Raw genomic sequence first — 22,181 nt, 5'->3', positions numbered from 1 at the left:
AGGGTACAAGGGGATAGAGGGGAGTCCGAGCAAACAGCTCCTTCGTGCTCAAGAAATAAGTAAAAGCACCTGCAGGCAAATACCTGCCTACAGTTTTTCTACTACAGAACTTTACTGACCTGCTCGAGCTTTGGGACCTGCTAAAGTAAGGACACACTAATAAAAAAAACCCCGATGTATCTGGGCCTAAAGAAAAAGAGAAAATGAAAAAGCGGGCAGATCGCTGGCGATGTATTTTCATACTGCTGCTTATGCGTACAGCCTGAAACTCAAAACCTGAAACTTCTGCACATATTTGTGAAAAATAAACGAAAGAATTTTTCAGCTACCTATGGATGTCAGTGTAGGTGCTCTTCTCAACAGTGAGAAATTAGTTACAGCAACAATAAATATGCAAAAGAACCAAACTAACACTTGGATTTTATTTTTTTTTTAAGCAAATTAAGTCATCAAGACCTCCTTTGAGGATTTAGAAATAAAAACAAACAAACAAAAAATCTGTTTTATCTCATTCCACCACTAGAATTATTAGAACCTCATTATTATACATACTTGTAACGAAGAATTTTTTGGTGAAAGTACAGCTGTCAAAGGCGGCAATTTTCTCCTGCAGGACTACAACAAGTATCCTGAAAACACATAAATGGAATGTGTACTTTAAACATTAAATGCATTGGTTTAAAGATTCAATATCTAAATGTAATTATTTCAAAAGCATCAATATAAATTCTACAGTGATAAACTGCCAGGTTACCAGTACATGGCAGTTATTGAGGATTCTCTCTCATCCCAACCACATAACCTTCATTTCAGGAAGTACACTGATCTGATACAGAACAACACAGCATATTTATGATATACCTCCTGCAGTAAAAGCTCCATTAGAAAGAAAGAATGGAATTGCAAGGATCCTGAGTTACTTTCAATGACTCAAATAACAATCAAATCAACAATCGGTAGAAGACAAGCTAAATTTGAAATAATCCCATTGCCCATCTCATTGCAAATTTATTAAACCATCTTATTTACTAAAAGCAGAGGGTTTTTTCATGCAAAGAACATCAGCACACAAATACAGTTGAGAGAAGCAGGATTTGTGTCAATTAGCAAAATCACAGGTGTATGTTTATGTATTCACTTGAACACATACATACTTTTATTGTAAAATACCTGTTCATTACTTGAAATAAAGTAACAGAATAAAGGGCACGTGATAGCTATGCATGAAACACTGTGCTGTCTAAATTAATAGAGGCCAAATTTGGAAAGTGAAGCATCTTGAAAGCTTTATAACTAAACTAGGATACATCTTTTCCTACACTGATGACTTCACAAAACCAAGTTCTTAAACTCTTGAAATGAAGGAACCACCTGGGAAGCCGACAAATAAACAGACAAAAATCTACCAGCCATCTGGAGCATTTAGGAATATGACATAATTAATTAAGAATCTTATTATTTTCTCATTAGGAAGAATACAAGACAGTATTTTTTTTAATTAGCTGACAATATGGAGCATTATTAAATGCTGTTCTAATAGTTTTAATTGTAGAGATATGAGGTTAGCTAAAAAAAAAAACTAAACCACATCTCTCAATGACTAAAATACACACCTAACGCTTTATCTGAAAATTATGATTGCCTGTTACAGTATAGAATAATGTTTAAAAAGATGATGAATCACATCATCTTGACACATATCCTCGGGTAAAGAGTGATGCTTATCTCCCATCAGTGTGAAAACCAGTCATTAACTCCTCTTTTTTTTCTTCTATTTTTAACTGTTTAGCCAGAAGAACACCTTCTTATGCCGTGAGAGCTCAATACCTGTAAGACACTCTGGTGAAGGACCACACTACAATCAAAATATACACCTTACCCACATGCTTGCTGATGTTTTCAGATGAATAAGTTTTGAGTCACAGTTCCCACCTACAAACTGTACTAATGCTCCTCCAACAGACATGATTTATCTGCATGTCTGCTATTTGATTTTGCTATTATTTTTACCAATATATTTACCAAATATATTCGATTCGATTGCATCTGTAGTTCCCAAGATAACTTGTGAGGCCTTTTCAATAGGCTGGTGTAACACTAGCCGCCTTCTATTGGTCTCAAACAGAAGCTGATTAAAGCAATAAGCTCTGTTCTGTATCTCAAACTCTTTCAGGACTCTTTGGCTTATAACATCTCGTCCTGGGACTTTGTCGCTGCTCTGTTTATTAGCATGCCGCTATCTAGAAACAAGGAGAAGCACAAATTCCTGGAAGGAAGGTAGAAATCAAGGGACATTTTCAGACAAAAGTCTTTCATATTCACAGATTTGCAGACCTAGAATGGGAAGCACATGTACGCTTTCAGACCGAGCAGTTTACTTGCCAAAAGAAGAGGGCAGAACACGTAACTCAACAAGGGGGATTCAGATGTGTTAAGTCATACAAGAAATTAATGCAGGATTTCTTATTTGCTTGTAGCTCTCTCATTGTGAAAAAGATGCTTCCCCACCCCTTTCCTAATTTTGAATCTCAATTTTTAAAAGTTATTAACTCTGCATATATAAATTAATATTAGTCTGGGACAAAATAGTATAGTTGAATGACACATCTTCCAATTGCTACAAACTGCAGGAGAGAAAAACAAAAGAAAATGTATCAATTCTAACTTCTTCCACAAGGCCTAAAAGAAAGTTAACCAATGAAGAATGGAAAGACTTTGAATGGATGTGCAAGTGTAAAGAATATGTAGAAAAACTACGTGTATTCGATTGCAATAGTTCCCAATCCTGTAGATTTTTGTTTTCTACTCTTTGAAGATGTACTATCTGTCTGCATAAATGAAACCTACTGGATGGACGATTCTAGAGTATAAATACATAAATAACAAACAGTTTTCCCTTCTTCTGCAACTCAAATTTTATTTTAAATTCAAATTTTGGACTCCGTTAGTCTATCATACGGTTAACGCACCATTAGTGCTGCACTTGGCCACATTTAATGCATTTTCAATCCGAAATAGTGAGCTTTCCTTGGATAATAACAGAATCTGATACGTTCCAGAAAAGCAGCTACCCTGGATACAGCCACACAGCTTTGAAGTAGCTTTTCCATTTTTATCACTTAGGAAAAGAAACATTAGCACCTGGAAAGACTTTTTAGTTGGGAGAGGCTTTGAATGATGATTTGCCTCTTGACTGTTTTTACAATTGGATTTTTCTTCTGCTAGGAGGCCAGACTGGAAAGATTTACTATCATCACACAGTACACAAGGGAACTTTAAATTTTTCAAGGGACAGTTGCACAGATAAGTACAGAACTCCTTCTGACAGTTTTTAAAGGAACAGTGACCTATTCACGACACATAACTCTCACCAACTCAACTACTTCAGTGAAACTATTTTTTGATGTAACAATCAATAAGCAGATTGATGGGGATAAAAAAACCAAAACAACAAACCACCATGCTTTACTTCTTTAAACATTTATGCCATCAAAATATCCTCCTCCTTATTAGATTAGTTGTGATATTAAAGGTGTTTGTTCAGTAGTACTACTTTTCTTCTGTAACCTCTACTTGAACTAATGTAGTTGTTAATGTTTAGGTTTTGATGGTACAATGATAGAAATGTATGTTTAACAAAACCTTTGTGGCTTCTAGGGTTGGGGGTGGGTGTGTTGTATTTTTTTTCCCCATCCAGTCTCCAACAGTGCTAACTTCCCTTAGTTGCACGAGTTCAATAGATGCTCATATTCTTTTATGGTCTTCACATATACAAGCATGCTACTTACTGCCATACAAAACAGGCACATAAAACATATCATTCTGACGTTTTGTTATTTGTATTATTATGCCAACTTCCTTACTGAAGGACCATCAATTCTGGCCAACAAATACATATTGCCAAAGAAATGCAGCGATTTCTTCATTTAGTGCTCTACAGGAATCATATTCCACAACTTCCATAAGGTACCTGAAGACATACAATGGCTAATAACATTAATAGCTGGGTGGAAGGAAGCATTAACGTAAGCAGCACAATCACAGACTTTGACCAAAGTCACTGCATGAAATTCTCTCATCAGGAGTTCCAAGGGACCATCAAGATCCTCATGTTGGGATCACGAGTTTTCTGTCTTAAAAAGATGCAGTAAACTACAATGGTGCTCGGTTTTGCATGTCTTGGAGAGATGAAGATCTGACGTTAATTCAGAAAAATTTGAACTTGCAGTTCTATGGAAGCAAGGTATTTCCAACCTGATGCTCAGCCTTCTAAGCCATTTTCTCTCAGAAATTAGGTGACAATATCCCAACTAAGAGATGCTGCTTTGTTATTTGACTCACAGGAATATTATTTTCTGTAGACCACAGAAAGCACACTAGGATTTTTGTGGATATGCAGGAAGGCAATAGATCTGGCAGAACAATAGAACACAAAGAAAAGAGACATAAAGTCTATAGTGCTTTATACTGCTTAAACTCTCGGTGATCCCATTTCTTCATCTGTAGGTGGATGATAGAGGATTCCAACGATTCCTGCTCACCCTCGTCAGAACTGAAAGAAGCTTAAATGATTTCAGATGCAAAATATTTTGAGCTTCTTAAATGAAAGACACTGGAGAAGCATATTGTCATATTCAAACTGAAATATTACCTGAGAAATGGAGAATCAAAGCTATACTTATAGGAAAGTCAAAGTTTTACATGCCCTAACATAGAAAAAAAAGTATAGTAAATATCCTTACCTTTTATTGCAATGCAGATCATAAATAGGAGTTTTGAATTGTATGGACTTGACCATCTCTCCTGTTCGCAAAGAATAAAGGTCCACACAGCAGTAAGGTGGGCTTGTGCTAAAATGAATTAAAAAAGATTTTAATGGAAAGAAGGATTTTTTGTAAAATTATTTTAAAATTATTTCAGCCTCACTATATTATTTGGCATGCTAAACGAGAAATCCAGCAATATAAGCAGAATAAAAAGGGTCAATATAAGCCTTCTACATTAAGGGAAGGTGTGATTAAAATTGAATTACAATATCCACAATGGTCAAAAACCTCTATTGTGAAAATAACTATGAAGCACTTAGTTTCCTTTTTCACAAATAAGACTTTGGAACATCAGATCTGACCAGCAAAATACAAGCCGTTTGATAGGCATGAAGTTTTACACTATGTTTGCGGTATTTAAAAAATATTCCACAGAGTAACACTTTCCTAAAGGGAGTACTTCGTTCACCCTACGCAACAGCTGAATCATATGGCTCGATTTGATAGAGACACATTTCACAGAATTTACATTACATCTCTGATGGACTTTTGTTTGAACTACACAGATCTTTTCAACTGCTTTGTGTCACTTTTATCATTTTAATATAAATACAACTCTAAGGCCATTTCTTAATAAAAAGGCTTGCTTTCTTTTGAGAGGGAGAAAGTGCTGAGTGTTCCGATAGGGTTGAGGAAGGTAGTGGTGGAAACCATTTTACAAGCTGAGGAGAGGCTTTGATGTGGCAGTTCTTTTCCATAACACCTTTTTTCCCCTCCAAAAACGCATTAAAATGTTGGCTACTTCTAGGTCAACGAATATGAAGCAGCACAAATTTCCAGCTGTACAAACATATACCAAGTATTGGTAAAGGAGGGTGTTTCCCCTTGCCCATATCTGTTTTATTTTACAGAGTTTAACACAATTCTTGACACAACACTTGCTTGTCTTGTGGATCTGCTCAAGCTGCTTGAGAATTTTCTGGAGAACTGGAGTACAAATGCCAATTTGTTTACCTCAAATGCCTCAAGATGGTACGTACAATAAATATGCAGCAGAGAAACAATGTACAATATATGCACAGAAAGACAACTGTCAAAGAAATAATAGCAAAAATAAGTTTTGACATTTTGCCTACTGAAATTCTTCCCAAAATATACATTTTTCTAGGCACATACCTAGGCTAATAACTAGAGGGTGCTATTTATTACTTTTAAGCACTTCAAAGGCTCTTCAAAAACACTTTTAAAACAGTGACACTCAAGTCTAGTTACTTTACATTAGTAGTTCATTGCTGCTAGAAAACGCAGAAAACCACAGCAAGGTCTACGTACAAACTTCTTTTGTTTTAAGTACATTTATCACCTACAGGAAATTATTATTTTGATAAAAGGGTATACAGATTCTTATTTCAAAACACAAATCACAGAAGCTGGTAGAGCTAAATTTATATTAGCATAATTGATACTGATTACTATTTCCATATAAGCCTGCGTTGAACAGTTCCATTTTGACTTGACTTATAGCTAACTACATGACTACAACTCAGGAGTACTTCTAATAAGTATTGCACCAACAAAATTATGGGTAACAATCCTCTCACTCAAATGAATAATTGTTATTATTATTATGTCATACCTTCCTTTTGGCTGACCATGGTAAGACCATTCTACCAACGTTTTTTTAAACCGCACTGGCTAAAAACCAGGAACTTGAATTCAAGTGCTAATGATCAAGTGGTAGTATGGACTAGGTCAGAAGTACTCTGAAATTCTACCTAGCTCAATTCAAAAGACCTTCTTCCAAATGTTATCCTTCTTTTCAGTCCATGGTACACTGCAATCTATGATCGGAAAACAATATGTATGTTATTTCTATTTCCTGAAATAAATACAAAGACAAGGTCAAATACATTTGAGGATGCTCCTAGGACCTAAATGGCAAAACCAAATGGCAATAGCCAGAAAAAGTCACACCTGTAGTCCCCTCTTGTTCCATAACAACTCGGCGTTATCACAAGTCTTCAAGATAGCCAAGGATGCTTTCCCAGGAAAGTCCCAATTTTTGGCTAAGTGCTTCTCCACCAACTGTGACACAAAAGGGTGGAAGCACAAGTGCTTGCTCTTTCTTTGGCAATATTTTCAAAGGTGGAAAGGTAAAAAAAAAAGTTTCAATGACTAGAAAAGGCTTCTCTCTCCCTACCATTTCCTTCTGGCTATTGCAGTTCCTCTCCTTGTTCAAAGCAATGGCTGTTACGAACCTCATTTGCTACTGAGCACTCCTAACTCACGAGACACAACATTCATTAAATTACATAATTTAAACTTATAAATTCTACTCCAAAAGCTGTGTAGCTAAGCGAGGAATGATATAATGCCGATCCATAATGTCAAGTTCTTCATTGATCAGGCCTCAGTAACAACTCAATAACAATAACATGTTTTCAACTTGGGGGGGAGAGAAAGCGGGGAAAAACCAACAAGGATTCTCCCAAGTGGCAAAATTTAACTTCTTTTCCAAAGATATTATTTCTCAACCATCCTAAAAGTATGAGCCTTTTGAATAGTCTTTCTTTACCCTCGTTTATATCTCCTCAGCTAGCAGCAGGAGCAATTGTTCTAGAACAGGAGAATAAGGATTATAGACACAGTTCTAAGGATTCACTTTTCTGTCATAGCCCTTACAGAATAGCAAGAGTACGTTGATTAGCCTACACAACTCACAAGCAGTAATATAAGCTATTCTTCTCTCCTCCACTTCAGTGATGTCAAAAGCTCAGTGATTCTATGCAATTTCCTTTCCTGGCCTCTGATATGCAATGGATTCTGTATCGACCCATTTCAGCATATTAAATGAACAGAAAAATAACACTTTGTTCCATCTCTCTCCTTTAGAGGGAATTCTCCCCCCGGTTAGTTCACCAAAAGGGCTCAGGGAAAGGTCTAACAAGCATGGAAGCAAGAAAGGAAGTAGAAGCACATGAATTGAGCAATAAAAGATGTGCAATAGGGCTGCAAAAACTAGAACTAGCTTGCCACCAGAGCTGCAGCACAATACAGCTTTTTCTGACACTTGACGGCCTCCACTGAACTGCTCCTAATTGCAAGATGGAGCCCCACCAACTTGCAAAAGCCTCTCTCGACAGTCGGAAGCTCTCGAAATCTTTGAATTGTACAAAACTAAAATTACCACATCTTGCTCCGTTTCAGGAATAGAGTAACGAACATTCATTTCATCAGAGGATCCTACAGACATTTTAAGTAAATGTGCTTGGAACATACTAGCTGATGGCCTCTCCTAAGCTGTGCGAGCAAACTACCAGCATTTTGGAGCCAGTAAGACAAGGAGACTTCTAGCTAAAAAGCTTTTTTTCTGATAAACTGAAGGTTCACGCAAGTCTCATCAGTGAGAAGGGCTCCGATCATAATTCAGTGTACCAGTGATGATTATGTAACGGGGAACGATTAAGACAGGAATGTGAAAACACTGGGTTTTGCAGACTGGTAATATCATTAAGTCTGTCACAAATAAAATTCTTGCAAATTACTCCCACGTATTATAGACAAATTTTTGTTACGTATCCTGATTGTTAAAATAGTTGCTTAATGCAGAAATATCAACGACTTCTTTAAAGGTAATGGACAAATTCAGCATCGACTTCAAAACGTTGGCAATAATAAATACACAAATACAGCCAGGCTCTTCTATCTTCTTGTATTTGACTGTTGCAGCGCAGGGACAGAAGAAAAATAACAGATGCCTTGTACAGCTGGCACTTGAGTACATCTGCGCTTATGCATCACAACATAACTATCACCTCTTCACAGATTTGCTAGCTATGAGTCACACCATTTATAAAAGCTCTGTGTAAAATGTTTGCATACAGAGACAAACATACTATACAAACCACACACAGTTTTTATATGGGGAAAAAAGGAGAAGACTGATTGAACCAACATGAGGCCAAAGTTTTCTGTGCCTAGAAAGATTTTACTCTGCCTGTGCACAAGTATTTACTTTCCTCCCTGCTGCCTGTCCCCACTCTGGCATGTGCTGAACAACATCGTGCTCAAAGAGAAAACGGACATCAATTAAAGAATGGACCCATGGGCCCAGAAAGAAAAAAAAAAAAAGTCTGGGAGGCATTAAACTGAAATAGAGCTTTTGCTGAAAAAGCTGACCACCAGGCCTTCATAAGGCATTCTTTACATAAGGCATTTTCCAGTTAATTGTGGCATTTAAAAAAATCATCTCGGGGTGGAAGCTGCTTGGCCAACATAGCGCATCATTGTATATTTTAGACCATCTTCACAAAAGATAGGACTAGAATCTTTAGAAAAAGATATCAAGGGAAACATCTTCATCAACCAACTTTTTTTTACTCTATATAAGCTTGATGAGATACACAATGATGTCACTTTGAAGAACAATGACAGAAGTTATGGCATTCTAACACTTTTTAGATATTAACGAAATAGCTAAAATAATAATTACCGCCTTCATTAGGGAAAACTATACAGTTATACAGGACATTGTTACAGCAAAAATATATTCTATCACCTATACACCTTTATACAGGCTCTGCAAATTTCTTTTGGAAAACAGTCAATTAATTACTATTAATAGCCAATGTGTTAATGTATTAAAATGACAAAATGAATGAAAACTTTAGAAAAAGGTGAAATGGTATCAAATTATTGAGATCACATGAAGAGATCACAGACTGATCTAACAAATACAGAAAAAACTTAGCTAGAACATGACGTTACAAGGATTCTAAGCAATATCAGTATTACAAATTGGCTATCAAAGCTCGTCACAAAAAGCTGTTCTAAAGATCAGTTAACCTCAGCATTTGTTGATTCAGTTGTTATGGCTTGATGTTCTTCACTAAAGATGACATAGCTGTCTACAGAAAATCACTACAGCATTCTCTACCCAGAGTCTGTCTTTGGTAACTTGACTTCACACGATGAACATGGAAAATAGCTTATTTCCAGCTGCGATGCATAAATTGATCCTCGTCTAAGGTGCCAATCCGCAGTATGCTGCATGTCCCTCTCGCCTGTTGAAACTGCATTACAATGAGCTCCATCTTGCTCTAATTACACTAATAATTACATTACATCTGCCTTGTTCCGTAGCCTTACAAGGCAGTTTCATTCTATATTTACTCAGAACAAATATTGCACATATTAGCAGCAGGTTTTCTGGAGTAACAATCCCTTTCTTTCTCTTTTATAGTTTCCACACTAAAAAAAAAAAAAAAGATTTCTTCTTCTTCCATCATGTATTGCTTCCTAATGTGTGTTGCAACGTAAAGAGTTTTCTATAATGAAAACAATCATTAAAAATTTCCACTGATCAGCATACTTCATCTAACATATGAGAAAAATGTCTTTCATTTAATTACTATTCTAGTTTTGATACTTCCAAGTATCAAAAGATCTGGCAAGTTATTTAAACAACATTCAACAAATTCGTATTCAAATTTGATGGGATTGGGCTGTGAAACTGTGTAAGTTACTGCAGAGTATAAAGGAACAGCCTAACATAATCTCTACTGACTTGAACAGAATGATGTCCATTACCTTCTGAAGCTAGATACAAAAAAACCCAGATATGACAAAAATTACAGAAAATGTCTTACTAAAGATAGCTATTTTATTAAAGACTAAAATGATATTTGTTATTGCAGCAACTAGAGAACACTGCTTCCTAGCAGCTAGAAAATGCTATTTGCATATCTTGGAGGCCAAATCTTGCTTCCCTTATACACGAGTACCAACTGATAAAAGTAGTGACAAATCCACAAATTGGAATTACATTCCCTGGGAAAGGCTAATAAGAGTTAAACCTAGAGAAGCTTCAAGCCTTCCAGCACACCTTATGCAGATCAGTAAATTTATTTCACAAAAGAGAGTTTATTTCACTGTCGAGCCATAAGGGACCATTACATCACCTAGACATCCTGTCTAATGCAGACCATTAAGTTTCACCTAGGTATCTATTCTTATACCTAGCTCACATGCTTTAAAAGCAATTCGGTGCTGGCACTGAACAACATGTCATATGTAGAAAACAGGAGAGAGAAAAGCGGCAGCAAGTCCAAGGAACTGGCTGGACAAGGTACGCCCAGATGACCCATATAGCATCAGATCTACCAAAAACTTACTGGTAAAGAAAAAGTTATTTCCATACAGGAATGAGAAGGAGCCTGACAGTGACACAAATAAAAGTTCCTAAATACCAGTGCGGTGGTTAAAATTATCCAGCAATCTGTTCTAGCTGTGGCCACTCTCTGATGCTTCACAGAAGGGGAAGAAAAGCAAAACAAAACATGAGTACAGTACAGAGTTAATTAATTGTATATTGGAAAAACTCCTTCCTGAACCTTTACACTGGAAAGTTGAAGCACGAGATTTGATTATGATCTTTGTACTAATATTATTAGCATGTTGAGACCACAAAGGCAATTCTGTTCTCCTCAAGCCCCTGAAGAAGGTTTGCTCAGATTAACGGATTTCAATACTAGAAGGATCATCTCTTTCCAGGCCATGCACAAAATGTCCCAGAAGCTCAAAGAAATTATTTTTTACCAAGCAACCTAATCTTGTCTTAAAAGACCGTGAGCAACAATGAGTCCTCTATTTTTATGGTAAGTTGTTCCAACATTTAGATAATTTTATTTTTATGAAATTACTTGTTATTGCAAGATAGAATTTTTACTTTGCAGCTTTTATGTCTCTGTCAACAACACAAAAAAGCTTACTGCATTGAGTTATCTTTTCCATACGTCAGTAAGCACCCAAAGCAATCCAATCACTAACTAATCTGCAATAAATTTGAAACAGACTTTTAAGCCTTATGTTGTAAGGTTTGTTTTCCAGCCTTAGCACATATTTGCAGTCCTCCTCTGAGCTCTCTTCATACTGCAGTATTCTCACCTTCTTTCTGAAGGATGCACACCAGAATGAAAACTCTTTTAAAAAAAGAATAAAAAATTTAAAAAATCCAAGGATCGCATTATTTATTCCTTAAACACCACTGCAGAAAAAGCTTTCATTAAAACTTTCACCATCTAGTCCCCTAGAACTCCCTCGCTCTCTGCATCCCAACTTTTCAGAATAAAAGCTTGAAAGCTCAACTCTGTAAGTAATTTTCTTACTTTCACTCACAGTACTTAACAGATCCATTCAAAATCAGGAAAAGCGGAGTACGATTTCTGAGAAAGTGACACTTCCCAAAAATGTGTGTGTAGCAATGAAACACAAAGCAGCAGAGACATTTTAAGTGTACCACAAATTGCAAAGAACATGGAAGCACTTAGTTTTAAATAAGAAAAACCTGTACCAATCTTAGACACATGTTAGTAAATCTAATCCTTCAAATACAAGAGAGGAAATTATTTCATACAGCCCTAAAATATTTGTCTTAAATACCAAGAGATAGAAACTTCACTCTTGTGTCGTCCTCAAATAGTTTGATCATGTCTATCAGTCTAGTACAAAAAGTTCCATCTTATCCTTTTACCTCATCATCTTCATAGTCTCACAGGCACATAACAAAAATGTTTTAAAAAGTCATCAACTCTGCAGAAACTATTTTGTTACAGGTAAACTACAAGTCTCAGCCTGAATACAAAAAAAAAAAAAAAAAGACATACCAAAAGAAAGCCCTATTGTTGGTTTGTGTGTGGAAAGAAAAAAGATGGGGCTTGTGTGATTGTGCCAAAACAACTAGACAAAAAGTTGTACAGCCATCTGCGTCTACAATGTGCAAGTAAACCACTGAATTTTTGAAGAAAGGAAATAGATAAAAGGTGAAGTAACATGCAACATTAGATCAGGTAGGAAGAACAAAGATGCAAAGAACTGGGAATAGAGGTACCACTCCTTTCAGAGCCTTTCGATGAAAATCCTTGAAAAAGATCAAAACAATATTTAAAGCCTCAATCCCTACATCTTACCAATGCTAATGTTCAAAAGCTGCATTAATCATTTCCCCTGCTACTTGTCTGGTTTCAAGGTTAGTAGTAGTTTGTTTCAGTCACTTCTTCACAGCGCAGAGTCTAACTTAGGAGGACTCAGGGCTGACTCAGGAAGGACTGGTTTCCGTCTCCGTGCATAACTCAGGTCGTGGTCTGTGAGAGAACCTGAGGCTTGACAGTGGTCTGCTGGTCCTGAAGCTTGTAAACCACTGCAGGAAAACGGTCAGTGTCTTGTATTTCTGCCTCTGCAGTGACATAAATCCCTACCCTCAGGTGAAAATAACTATCTTTTACTGGAAGGTGTGGTGCTGTATAAACCTTTCCTGCTTACAGGCGAATTTATATTGTCATAACTAGCTGCCCAGGTATAAAGTAATAGTATAAATTATAGAGGACAAATGTGTTAAGCAACCATGCTATATTTTATCTATCTAAGCCAAGGTTAGGCCCCTTTTGTCTTTAGCAACAATGATTCTTAAAGAAGCTAAACTTTATTACAGGCAAAACTTGTAACTAAATAAATTGCATTGACACATGATTACAAGCTTTGTAACACTGTTCAAAGAATACGTAATGGTAATTGCACATTAAAATAAGCTTATTGTAAAGCAAATTAATTCTTCGCCTTATTCCTCGGGTCTATCCTAATGCATATGTTAACATTTTTAAGTGGTTTTAAGATGTTCTACCCAGCCCTGTACACATTGTCCTTTTCAAGGACAATCACATACATCCTTATAATCTATTAACTTTTTATCAATTTAATTAAAGAGCTATGGTAGAAGCTACCTATCTTTAGCAAAACGTTTGCAACAGTGTACCTTTGGAAGGGATTCAAGAACATTTAACAAAAAGCCAATTTCATGGCAGGCAATTGCTATGCTGTTTACTTCTATACTCTCTGTATGGCTAGCTAAGGTAATGAATTAACTTAATATCTGGAGTTCACTGATTTTTAGGAGAAAAAGTAAGTTCTCCTCTGTCTACACATATTTCAGTCTCTCTTCTATTACAGAAGATTACAAGCCTCAGTTTCTTTTAAAAAATAAAAATATAAATTACCCTATTTTCTGTTGGCTTCCAAGCCAGCTTCTGACCCACTGTTTTATCCTTATTTATCAGTTCACTAGCTGATATTTGCTGTCAAGTGTTAGATACAGAGAATCCTGCAAAGCTGTTCTAATTACCATCGCGTGAATCAGTTGTCAAGTGCTGCTTGTAAGCTAGTAACAAGGCCAGCACTCCCCTCCAGGAGATCAAGTGCATCCACTTATTTTAACAATAGAGCATAATGCACATACTACACACTTGCACCACAAATAGCATTTATCACAGTGGCATGAACATACAAGACACTTTACAACAGCACACAGCAGGAAAAGTCCTAATTCAAAAGGTTTATTATCCAAAAAGCACTACAGGAAGAACACAGGCGGTGGGGGGGAAAAGGAGACCATTGCATTAATAACATAGCAAGCAAGATACTGGAATGCAGTATTTAATACTGACTCATCACCAGACAGGACATCATAACTTTAGTAGACAATACAGAAGCCTCACACCTGTGAAAAACAGTTGCCAGCCCATTTTTTAAGTTCAGATCTGAGACTTTCAGACGCATCCCAAACACTCAAAGCAAAGTACTGTGGGCCAACTCTGCAGTTATGTTGAACTGTATGGTTCCAGATGTTGTTATTTCTTTTCAAAAGGTGTCAAAAGAAGCCCCTAGTTACAAGCAATAGATAAAAAGTTTTTCCTTGAATATATTTAAGGATGTTCCACCTTGTTGATAAGTACAAAATGATCATGTATGAGAAGCACAATCGGGGGGCGGCGGGGCCAGAATCTATTAGCAGCAAATTCATATAGCTCTCTGTAACAAAAAACCTGCATACTGCTCTTCTAGCATAATATACTGCATATTTTTATTTAAAGAGGTAAGAATACATAAAAATTATCAGCAAAGAAATCAGCTCCCAAAACAAAACTGAAAGCATATACCAGATTTTAAACCATTCTCAGTTTAATCCAAAAGTGAAATACAGCTACACTTACTTATGCTACTAAAAGATAAATATGGAAAAAGAGAGAGATGGGAACAAAGCTTTAATAGAAAATGAGTGCCCACATAAAAGCCACTTAAAGTTTTTTTTCAAACAAATTAAAAAAATAACATTAAAAAGAGATAGATGGCTGTAGGGAGATCTACCACTCTATAAATGTGCTTTGCACATTCATTTAAAAAAACAAACTAGTACAAAGATTAATTAATTGTTCCTAACACTTTACTTAAAATTGAAAAGATCAAAACAACTAGAATTATGTTTAAGACACGTTTCTATGGACAAAAAGCAGTGACTCTCTCATCAGAAAATATTAAAAAGTATATCAAGTGTTTATAGGTGATACAATGACCGGCACTGAGAACCTGTTACGCTGAACTCTGCGTTCAAGCATTTTCACGATATCTACTCATGTAATTTTATGATGGTTTTCTTCTACAATGAATAAAAACGCTGATAGACGGACTGCTGCCATCCCCCCTACAGGGACTCAAGCTTAACCATGGGTGCAGGCAAGTTATTTCCACTATAGGGTCTGTACAGTACCATACCCGAAACTTGTGGTTAGCTGGATACTGACAGCAACTGCTCTGCTGCAGCCTCTACAACAACCCACCTAGTTCCTGAGGTTTACCATAGCTCAGTCAGCAGAAAAGATGCAGCAAACGCCTGTCATGCAGGACACAGGAAAAGATCCAGTTATTGAGCGAGCTGACAATTCTATGGTAAATAAACAAAGATCAAAACCTTAATTTCAATGTAGTAAAAAGCCAACCTACTGAAGGGCAACACAGGCAGACATTTCCTCACCAGTTTTACACATTGCCATCATCTGCAACGTTGGGTGGACATTCAGATGCCACTGCTAATACAATGAGGTTACTCTCAATCACGCACCAGAGTTCATATGACAGGCAAAACCCCCGACTCAACACAGACTGAAAATTGTGTCTGTTCTTGGACCTATACGGGGGAAGAATCTGAAAACACAAATTTTCCTGACAATCCAGGAACAGATGTTTTGAACTGATGGAGGTCACAGATTTTTTCAGTTCTGAGTACTTTTGACAACCATTGTGTCCACTTCTGTTCAGTCAAATCAATAGCTCCTTTGCTTCCTACCTGTAGTCAGAGTGTCAGAAAGACTGTATTGTACATCAAGAGGAGAAAAATTTAAGACTAGGTTTCATCAACATGTTGGTATTATCATAACAGATACTACAAGAACAGTACCATCAGCTCAAGGAGAAGAGTAAAAGAGAAGGGGAATCCTTCGAAATATTAAAATGCTTACAACCTCCAAATTACCCTCCAGTTTTGGCAGCGGATGGCTCTTCCCGCATTCTGCATTACCAGCAGTACATAACACGTTTCTACTGTTGTGTTTTCTGCCCGTAACAACATTACTCATTCCCATCACCAGAAGAGACTTTCAAGATTTGGGGTTTTTTTTTTTACATTTCAAAATGCGTGAAGCTAAATAAAGCCATACAACAGCCTACAACCTACCTTTATGTACCACAGCATGTTGTATTACACTGCTTCATTCTATGGCATATGGCATGCCTGTCGCTGAAGTGTAAAATATAGCACAAGCTGGCTTTTCAGCTGTGGCATGCTTTTGCAGAGAGACTAGAGTGTGACACACTTTCCACTTCACTGAGACATACCACATGTTACAAAACATAGCTGTCCCATCATATTTCGAGTTAGTTAATATAGGAAGATTAGCGGCATCTCAAGAGATTTGTTTATCTACAAGGCTTACTTGACCATAGCTATCACTGAGGAAAAGTACATCTGGAGCTCTGCTTTCCAGATCAGAATCAATTTTTCTGGTATATTCTGGACTAGATTTCCTTCTTGTGTGTAACCAAGCAGTTGTTTATGCAAAAGTTATGAATCTGCACCGGCTATCCTTGATCATTCTATGAACATCTGCTTAACCGCAAAAATTTCTGTAAATCTTGGAAAGCATAAGCAAAGATTAACTTCCAAGTAGAATACAACTGCATTTCTGTTGTACCTCTGTCAAAGATTAATCCCTCTATGATCAGCTGATTAAGCTTTCCTCCAAAAATATAGAATGAAATAAACTTAAGAGTTGTCTTGTCCTCCTTCTTAATGCCAAATGAAGCAGAATTCACCACTGAAATAGATGCATACAATTTGTACTGTAATAAATCCTACACCAACCTTCAAGATCATAAAAGATGGACCAAAATAAAAAAAAAAAAATGTAGAAACTTTTTTCATGTCAAGAGACAGATGCATGTCACAGCTTAATAAAAAAAAAAAAATCAGATTTCTGGGAGCACAACACTGAGAGCAAACTGATGCTGAAATATCTCAGCAACAGCCAGATTTGACCAAGAACACAAAGAGAGCATTTTGTGGAGCCACTTAAAGCCTTATAGCACTAGATTTTACAAATTCTCATTATGTATAAAACTCCAAATCAATACCAAAGTTTTTTTGTCCTTTATTCTGAGGCATTATGTATTGACAGTTCTTTCTGATCAATGTCGTATCAGAAGATAACATAGATGGCAGTTGATTGCAGCATATGTACACTAATTCTATATATTTGAGATATCGTTACATGTATCGAAGCCAGAATTCTACCAAAAGCTAAAAACAACCTAAACTGAGAGTCAACAGAACTCATTGTTCTGAAGTGCACTACAAAGCTTCTTCAAAAACACAGACCAAATCTTTGCTCAGCTACTGCAAGTGTGTCATGTCCCTCTGCAATCTCTGTAGGTGAAAGATTCCATCTTGCGCGTGACTGAATAATCAGTATTTAAAAGGTGTTTTTACCTGCAACTGTTAACGAGGTGAAAGTATTATGAAGGTCCAAAGATTTTTGTCCTGTTGATTCTTGTAATAAATTTCTTTAGATTTCAGTTTGGGGTTTTTTTTTTCCTTTCTGTACTTTACCTTATGATTCATGGCTCTGACAGCCTACTGGCATGATCTGATCTCACATGTAATCACCACCACCAAAAGGCCAAATTAAGCAAGCAGCTCCATGCCTGCCTGCCCCACCATCCTAACCCCCATGCAAAACCACTCTTTGGATTCAACATTAAACACAAAACCTTGTACCAACCTGTTTTATCTGAAATAGGTTTGCCACTGGTGTCATTAACCACATAAGCAGAAATTAACGGGATTGTGCAACACTTCATCACCTCTGTATTAAGTAGCTTCTGCCTCAAATTGCATGACAGCAATCATTATAAGACATCTTTCAGCTGCTTATGAGTCTCCTAAACCTTAATTGTTTGTATGCTACTCTATGGCTCAAATTACAATTTTTGAGAAGCTTGAAAACAATCCTATTTCCAAGAAAGAATTAGAGGATTTTAGAGTGCAGATGACCGAAGTTTAGTAGAGATAAAGCTTAGATCTTATGGTTACGGCACTTGAAAAGCACTGTGAACAACAAAGCATCTATGAGGTGCTGGTCAGATCAGGCAGGCCAAAATTTTCACAAGTGCCCATTAATTATATGTTCTTATGTCTTACTTGATTTAATTTATGACTTGACATAGCAGACCATGTTCTACAGACGTGCACAAATTTTCACTGTAACTAAACTCACTGAAAGCTGGTTTGAACATAGGAAACAGTACTTGAAAATAATTACTCTGAACAAGGAGCCCCATGAATAGCAAAACCAATAGTCTGCCTTTCTTTAACCTGGCCTTCAGGTTGAGTTTCTATACGAATTGCTTAACAACAAAAACTAGCATTAGCTTATGTTACAGCCTTTCTCCCAGTGAAGCCACTGATACAGCCACCTCCTTTACTGGATGACTTTTCATAAAATTTGGAGGAATTTCATGGTTAAATGCAGCTGATATTTCCAGGAGGAATTACAATTAGTAAGGAAAGGCGCCCAGAAATACTGCGTTCTCACCACAGAGATAGTCACCTAACATAGCAGATGGTGAAATGGGAGATACACGCCTTCAAATTGTGCAGGCAAAATGGATTAAAACTTTTCGTGTTATTTTATTAATGTCTCATCTGTAAAATGAGATAGTTATATGGTACAAATATTCTATTAATAGTTTAAATGACAATTAATTTTAAAAAGAAGTTTGTGAGCCACCATCCAAAAATGTAGTAAGGAGGTCTCCTCAGGTGATATTCTGAACATATTACCCAAGTGAGAATTTAAAGAAAGAAGGGATTAAGCAAGATCAATTAAGCAAAGTCTTTTTTTAAGAACATGCCTTACAGCTTTTTCACAAAGGAGCCTTGTAAATCTCTATTTTGAATTACTGGAGAAAAATTTACTGTATTATGCATTGTAAATTATTTGTAAACTTTAAATTTAAAGCTACCAAAATAAATTCATTCTGCTTCAAAAAACAGATCAGAACTAAAGAAAAAGAATAATTGTATCCGATTTTTAATGGATTCCACTTATTGTGTTTTAATTGTCTTTTTCCACACTTCAGAGATTTAAAAGAATCTAACCCATACATGAATGTTTGAGCTCAAACTTCCTTGACTTCTCCTCTGCATACTAAATATTTTTGAAGGAAAGAAAGAAAAGAAAAAGGACAAGGACTGCAGAGACCACTGTGAGACAGAAAACGGCATTTAGTAACAGATGCACAGTTCAAACACCGACAAGTTGTAGTGCCTTACTCAAGTGACAGCAATTGTGTAGCAATACAGATACAAGAGCTGCAAGTTAATGCAGTTTGCAATTCGCTGCTCAAACTACGAGCATGAAGTGACAGCCATTATTTAGGAAAAAACACATTAAATCGCATCTTCGAATTGATTGAGAACTCACTATCTGATGGTGTTAAGTGGCCTCACAAAAAGAGAGGACAACTTAAATAATCTTGAAATTTCTAGCTACTTTGCAATTTACTTAAATCCTTCTTACAGTATATAACATAGAAATAACCCTAAAACATATAAGAAAAGAAAATATAATCCTCAACTGTTCTCTGGGTCTATGTCACATTGATTTATAACAGTTATTTCTACGACAGACAAAAACACACAGATGCAAACAATTACTCTATTTTTGTAGGCAACAAGTGAGGTGGGTGGTAACTGAGAAATTTTGAAAAATCCTGTCACAATATTCCGTTTTTTCTTAAGTAACCCTCATCACACAACAAACGCTCACCACATCAGAGACTTTCCAGGGCCTGAAGGGCCGCTTTGATTCCAGACCGCTGCAGGCATTAGCGGGGACGTAATTAGGGTAAAAAGTTCAACCACAGTTCCATGTCTAGAGTGCTGCCAGAAATAAATTTCCTCTCATTCACTGGTTTCTACTGTACCCTCCCTGAGAAACATATTGAAAACACATTTATCTTTGTAGAGTTTGTTCCTCTTCTAATTAACTTTATAGCGTTTACAGTATTTAATAATTTAAAGTGGAATTTAAAGTGGCCCTGGAACCAGCAGCTTTGCCTGTAATGGCGCTGTGCATTATCTTTTCCCTGTAGTGCTGCTCCTGACAAGTTACTCAAGGAAGGTATGTGCTCCAGCTGGTTTTATCTGGCTGTGCATTTAGCAAACGGCTACTTCCTTCCCTCCATCTCCTCCCGTATCATTACATGCACGGGGGGTTGGAACAGCAGGAAAATGAAACTATGCCTCAGCTTGGAAATCTGCTCTCCCAAACCCCGCTCCGAAAAGGTTTGTCTTTTTACAGCTTAATAAATCAAAGCTTTAGGAGGTCAATACTACCCATAGTTCTCGCCAACTGGTCAAAGTTTGACCCCGAATACTCATTTTCTTCTCTCCAGTTTTGATCCAAGATTAACAGTTTATTATAGTTCAAAGGTTATTTATTTCTATAGTTCACTCGGACAACTTTGGTATATCGGAAGAACACCAGATCTTTCCTACCCTCCGTATTTACAAATGCAAACGCTGCGTTATTCCGTTAAAGCTGTATCTTAATCTGTGAGAAAATTCACAGAATTATCAGCAAACATTACTTAAACACTACAAAAATAGTTGAAGTACATTAAAATAATTATAGAAACATATTACAAGAAGAAATTCTGGGATCTGAAAAGCTTTTTTTAAAATGAAGAATATGGTGCTATATTTAGCACATAATATAACGATCAAATCCAACATCACTAAAAGGAATTTAAACTCCTTTATTCAGGGGTTGTGTCTCTCAGGATCTGAAAAGCTACCACACAACCTGTTAGGACTAAACTGATTTTTCCTACAATAACCAGAGATGATAATGTTTTTCCTCTGCTAGAATGGAAGGAAATCTTTGCACGGCAGTTGATAGGACGGCAGGCACACTTTGCAGTTAATGATGCTTTACAGTTAATGATGCTTTACAATTTTTCAACAGTACAAGAGCCTTTGGGACTCAATCCCTCTCAGATAACACAAATAAGAGAGCTTCACCTAACTTGAAAGGTTCTACTACAATTTTTAGAACAAAACCAATTAAGTTTGCTCTCTGAAAATTTAAACTTACACATCCTTGACAGTCTGCAAAAAATAAGGCTGGACAGAAAAAAATACGACCGAATTTTGCAGAGTCTTCAATAAAAGACCACAAATATTTAACGAACTTCATGAAATCTACTTCTCCAATACAATTGAAAATCATAACCATCTGTCCAACCCATTTTTATATGTGATTTGAAAAAAACATGCTGCATTTTATCTTGAGTGGATGCACCCTTTACAAACTCCATTGCACGATTCAGTCTCTGGCACAACCGAGTGAGTCCATGGCATAACCACTGCATTTGCAATGGCATTCCAGTAAAAATATTCTGGGGAGAGTTACTCTTAGCAGTGTGAGAACTGTGAACAAGAACTTCATTCATCATAGCTAATTTCCTTCTCTTGGGTGATCCTTCCAGAAAGCTTTGCTGTTCGTCTCTGACAAATCATTTCACAGCTAGCTAATTTTAAACACTAAAAGCCACAGACACTTAGAACTGGACACTGGATTTTAGCATTAACTAGTTACTTTGCCAGATATGGAACAGGGTCATGTGATTTTGAAATATTAATGTGAGAAAATATTAACGCTTTAATTGCATTGTTTCTATTCTTACTCATGTAAAGCTGCTTTCTACCTAAACCTTAACATCCCATAAACACATTCCTGAGTTAAACTCGTGTTAAGGTTAGTAGGTTTTAATCTACAGTAGCCATGATATTAAAGCATGCTTCCTGAAAATCTGCTGCCAATCGATTTGCCTTGTAAACTGATCAGCAGGGGAAAAAAATGCTGGCTAGCCGAAGTTACACATTTTGTTTGCTCCAGCTACTCCTCCTTCTTTAACTTGCCCTTATTTCCTTTCTCCTCCCATGATTAGAAAAGATTACCTCTTGCT

General features: G+C 36.6%; 1 protein-coding gene across 1 annotated transcript in view; it reads right to left on the bottom strand.

Moving 5' to 3' along the window:
* Nucleotides 1-552: 552 nt before the first annotated feature.
* Nucleotides 553-22,181, bottom strand: part of LOC104628489 (breast carcinoma-amplified sequence 3-like) — a gene marked incomplete at its 3' end in the record, with an annotated part of 54,492 nt that continues 32,863 nt past the window's right edge. Inside the window, exons 7-8 of the mRNA XM_010297097.1 lie at nt 4,743-4,850; nt 553-629 (exon numbers count right to left, since the gene is read on the bottom strand). Coding sequence (XP_010295399.1) covers nt 553-629; nt 4,743-4,850 — 185 coding nt within the window. The remainder of the gene's footprint in view (nt 630-4,742; nt 4,851-22,181) is intronic.

The sequence above is a fragment of the Phaethon lepturus genome, unplaced genomic scaffold, assembly GCF_000687285.1.
Source record: "Phaethon lepturus isolate BGI_N335 unplaced genomic scaffold, ASM68728v1 scaffold2781, whole genome shotgun sequence".
Classification (NCBI taxonomy): Eukaryota; Metazoa; Chordata; class Aves; order Phaethontiformes; family Phaethontidae; genus Phaethon; species Phaethon lepturus.
This window is presented reverse-complemented; position numbering and strand designations above follow the sequence as displayed.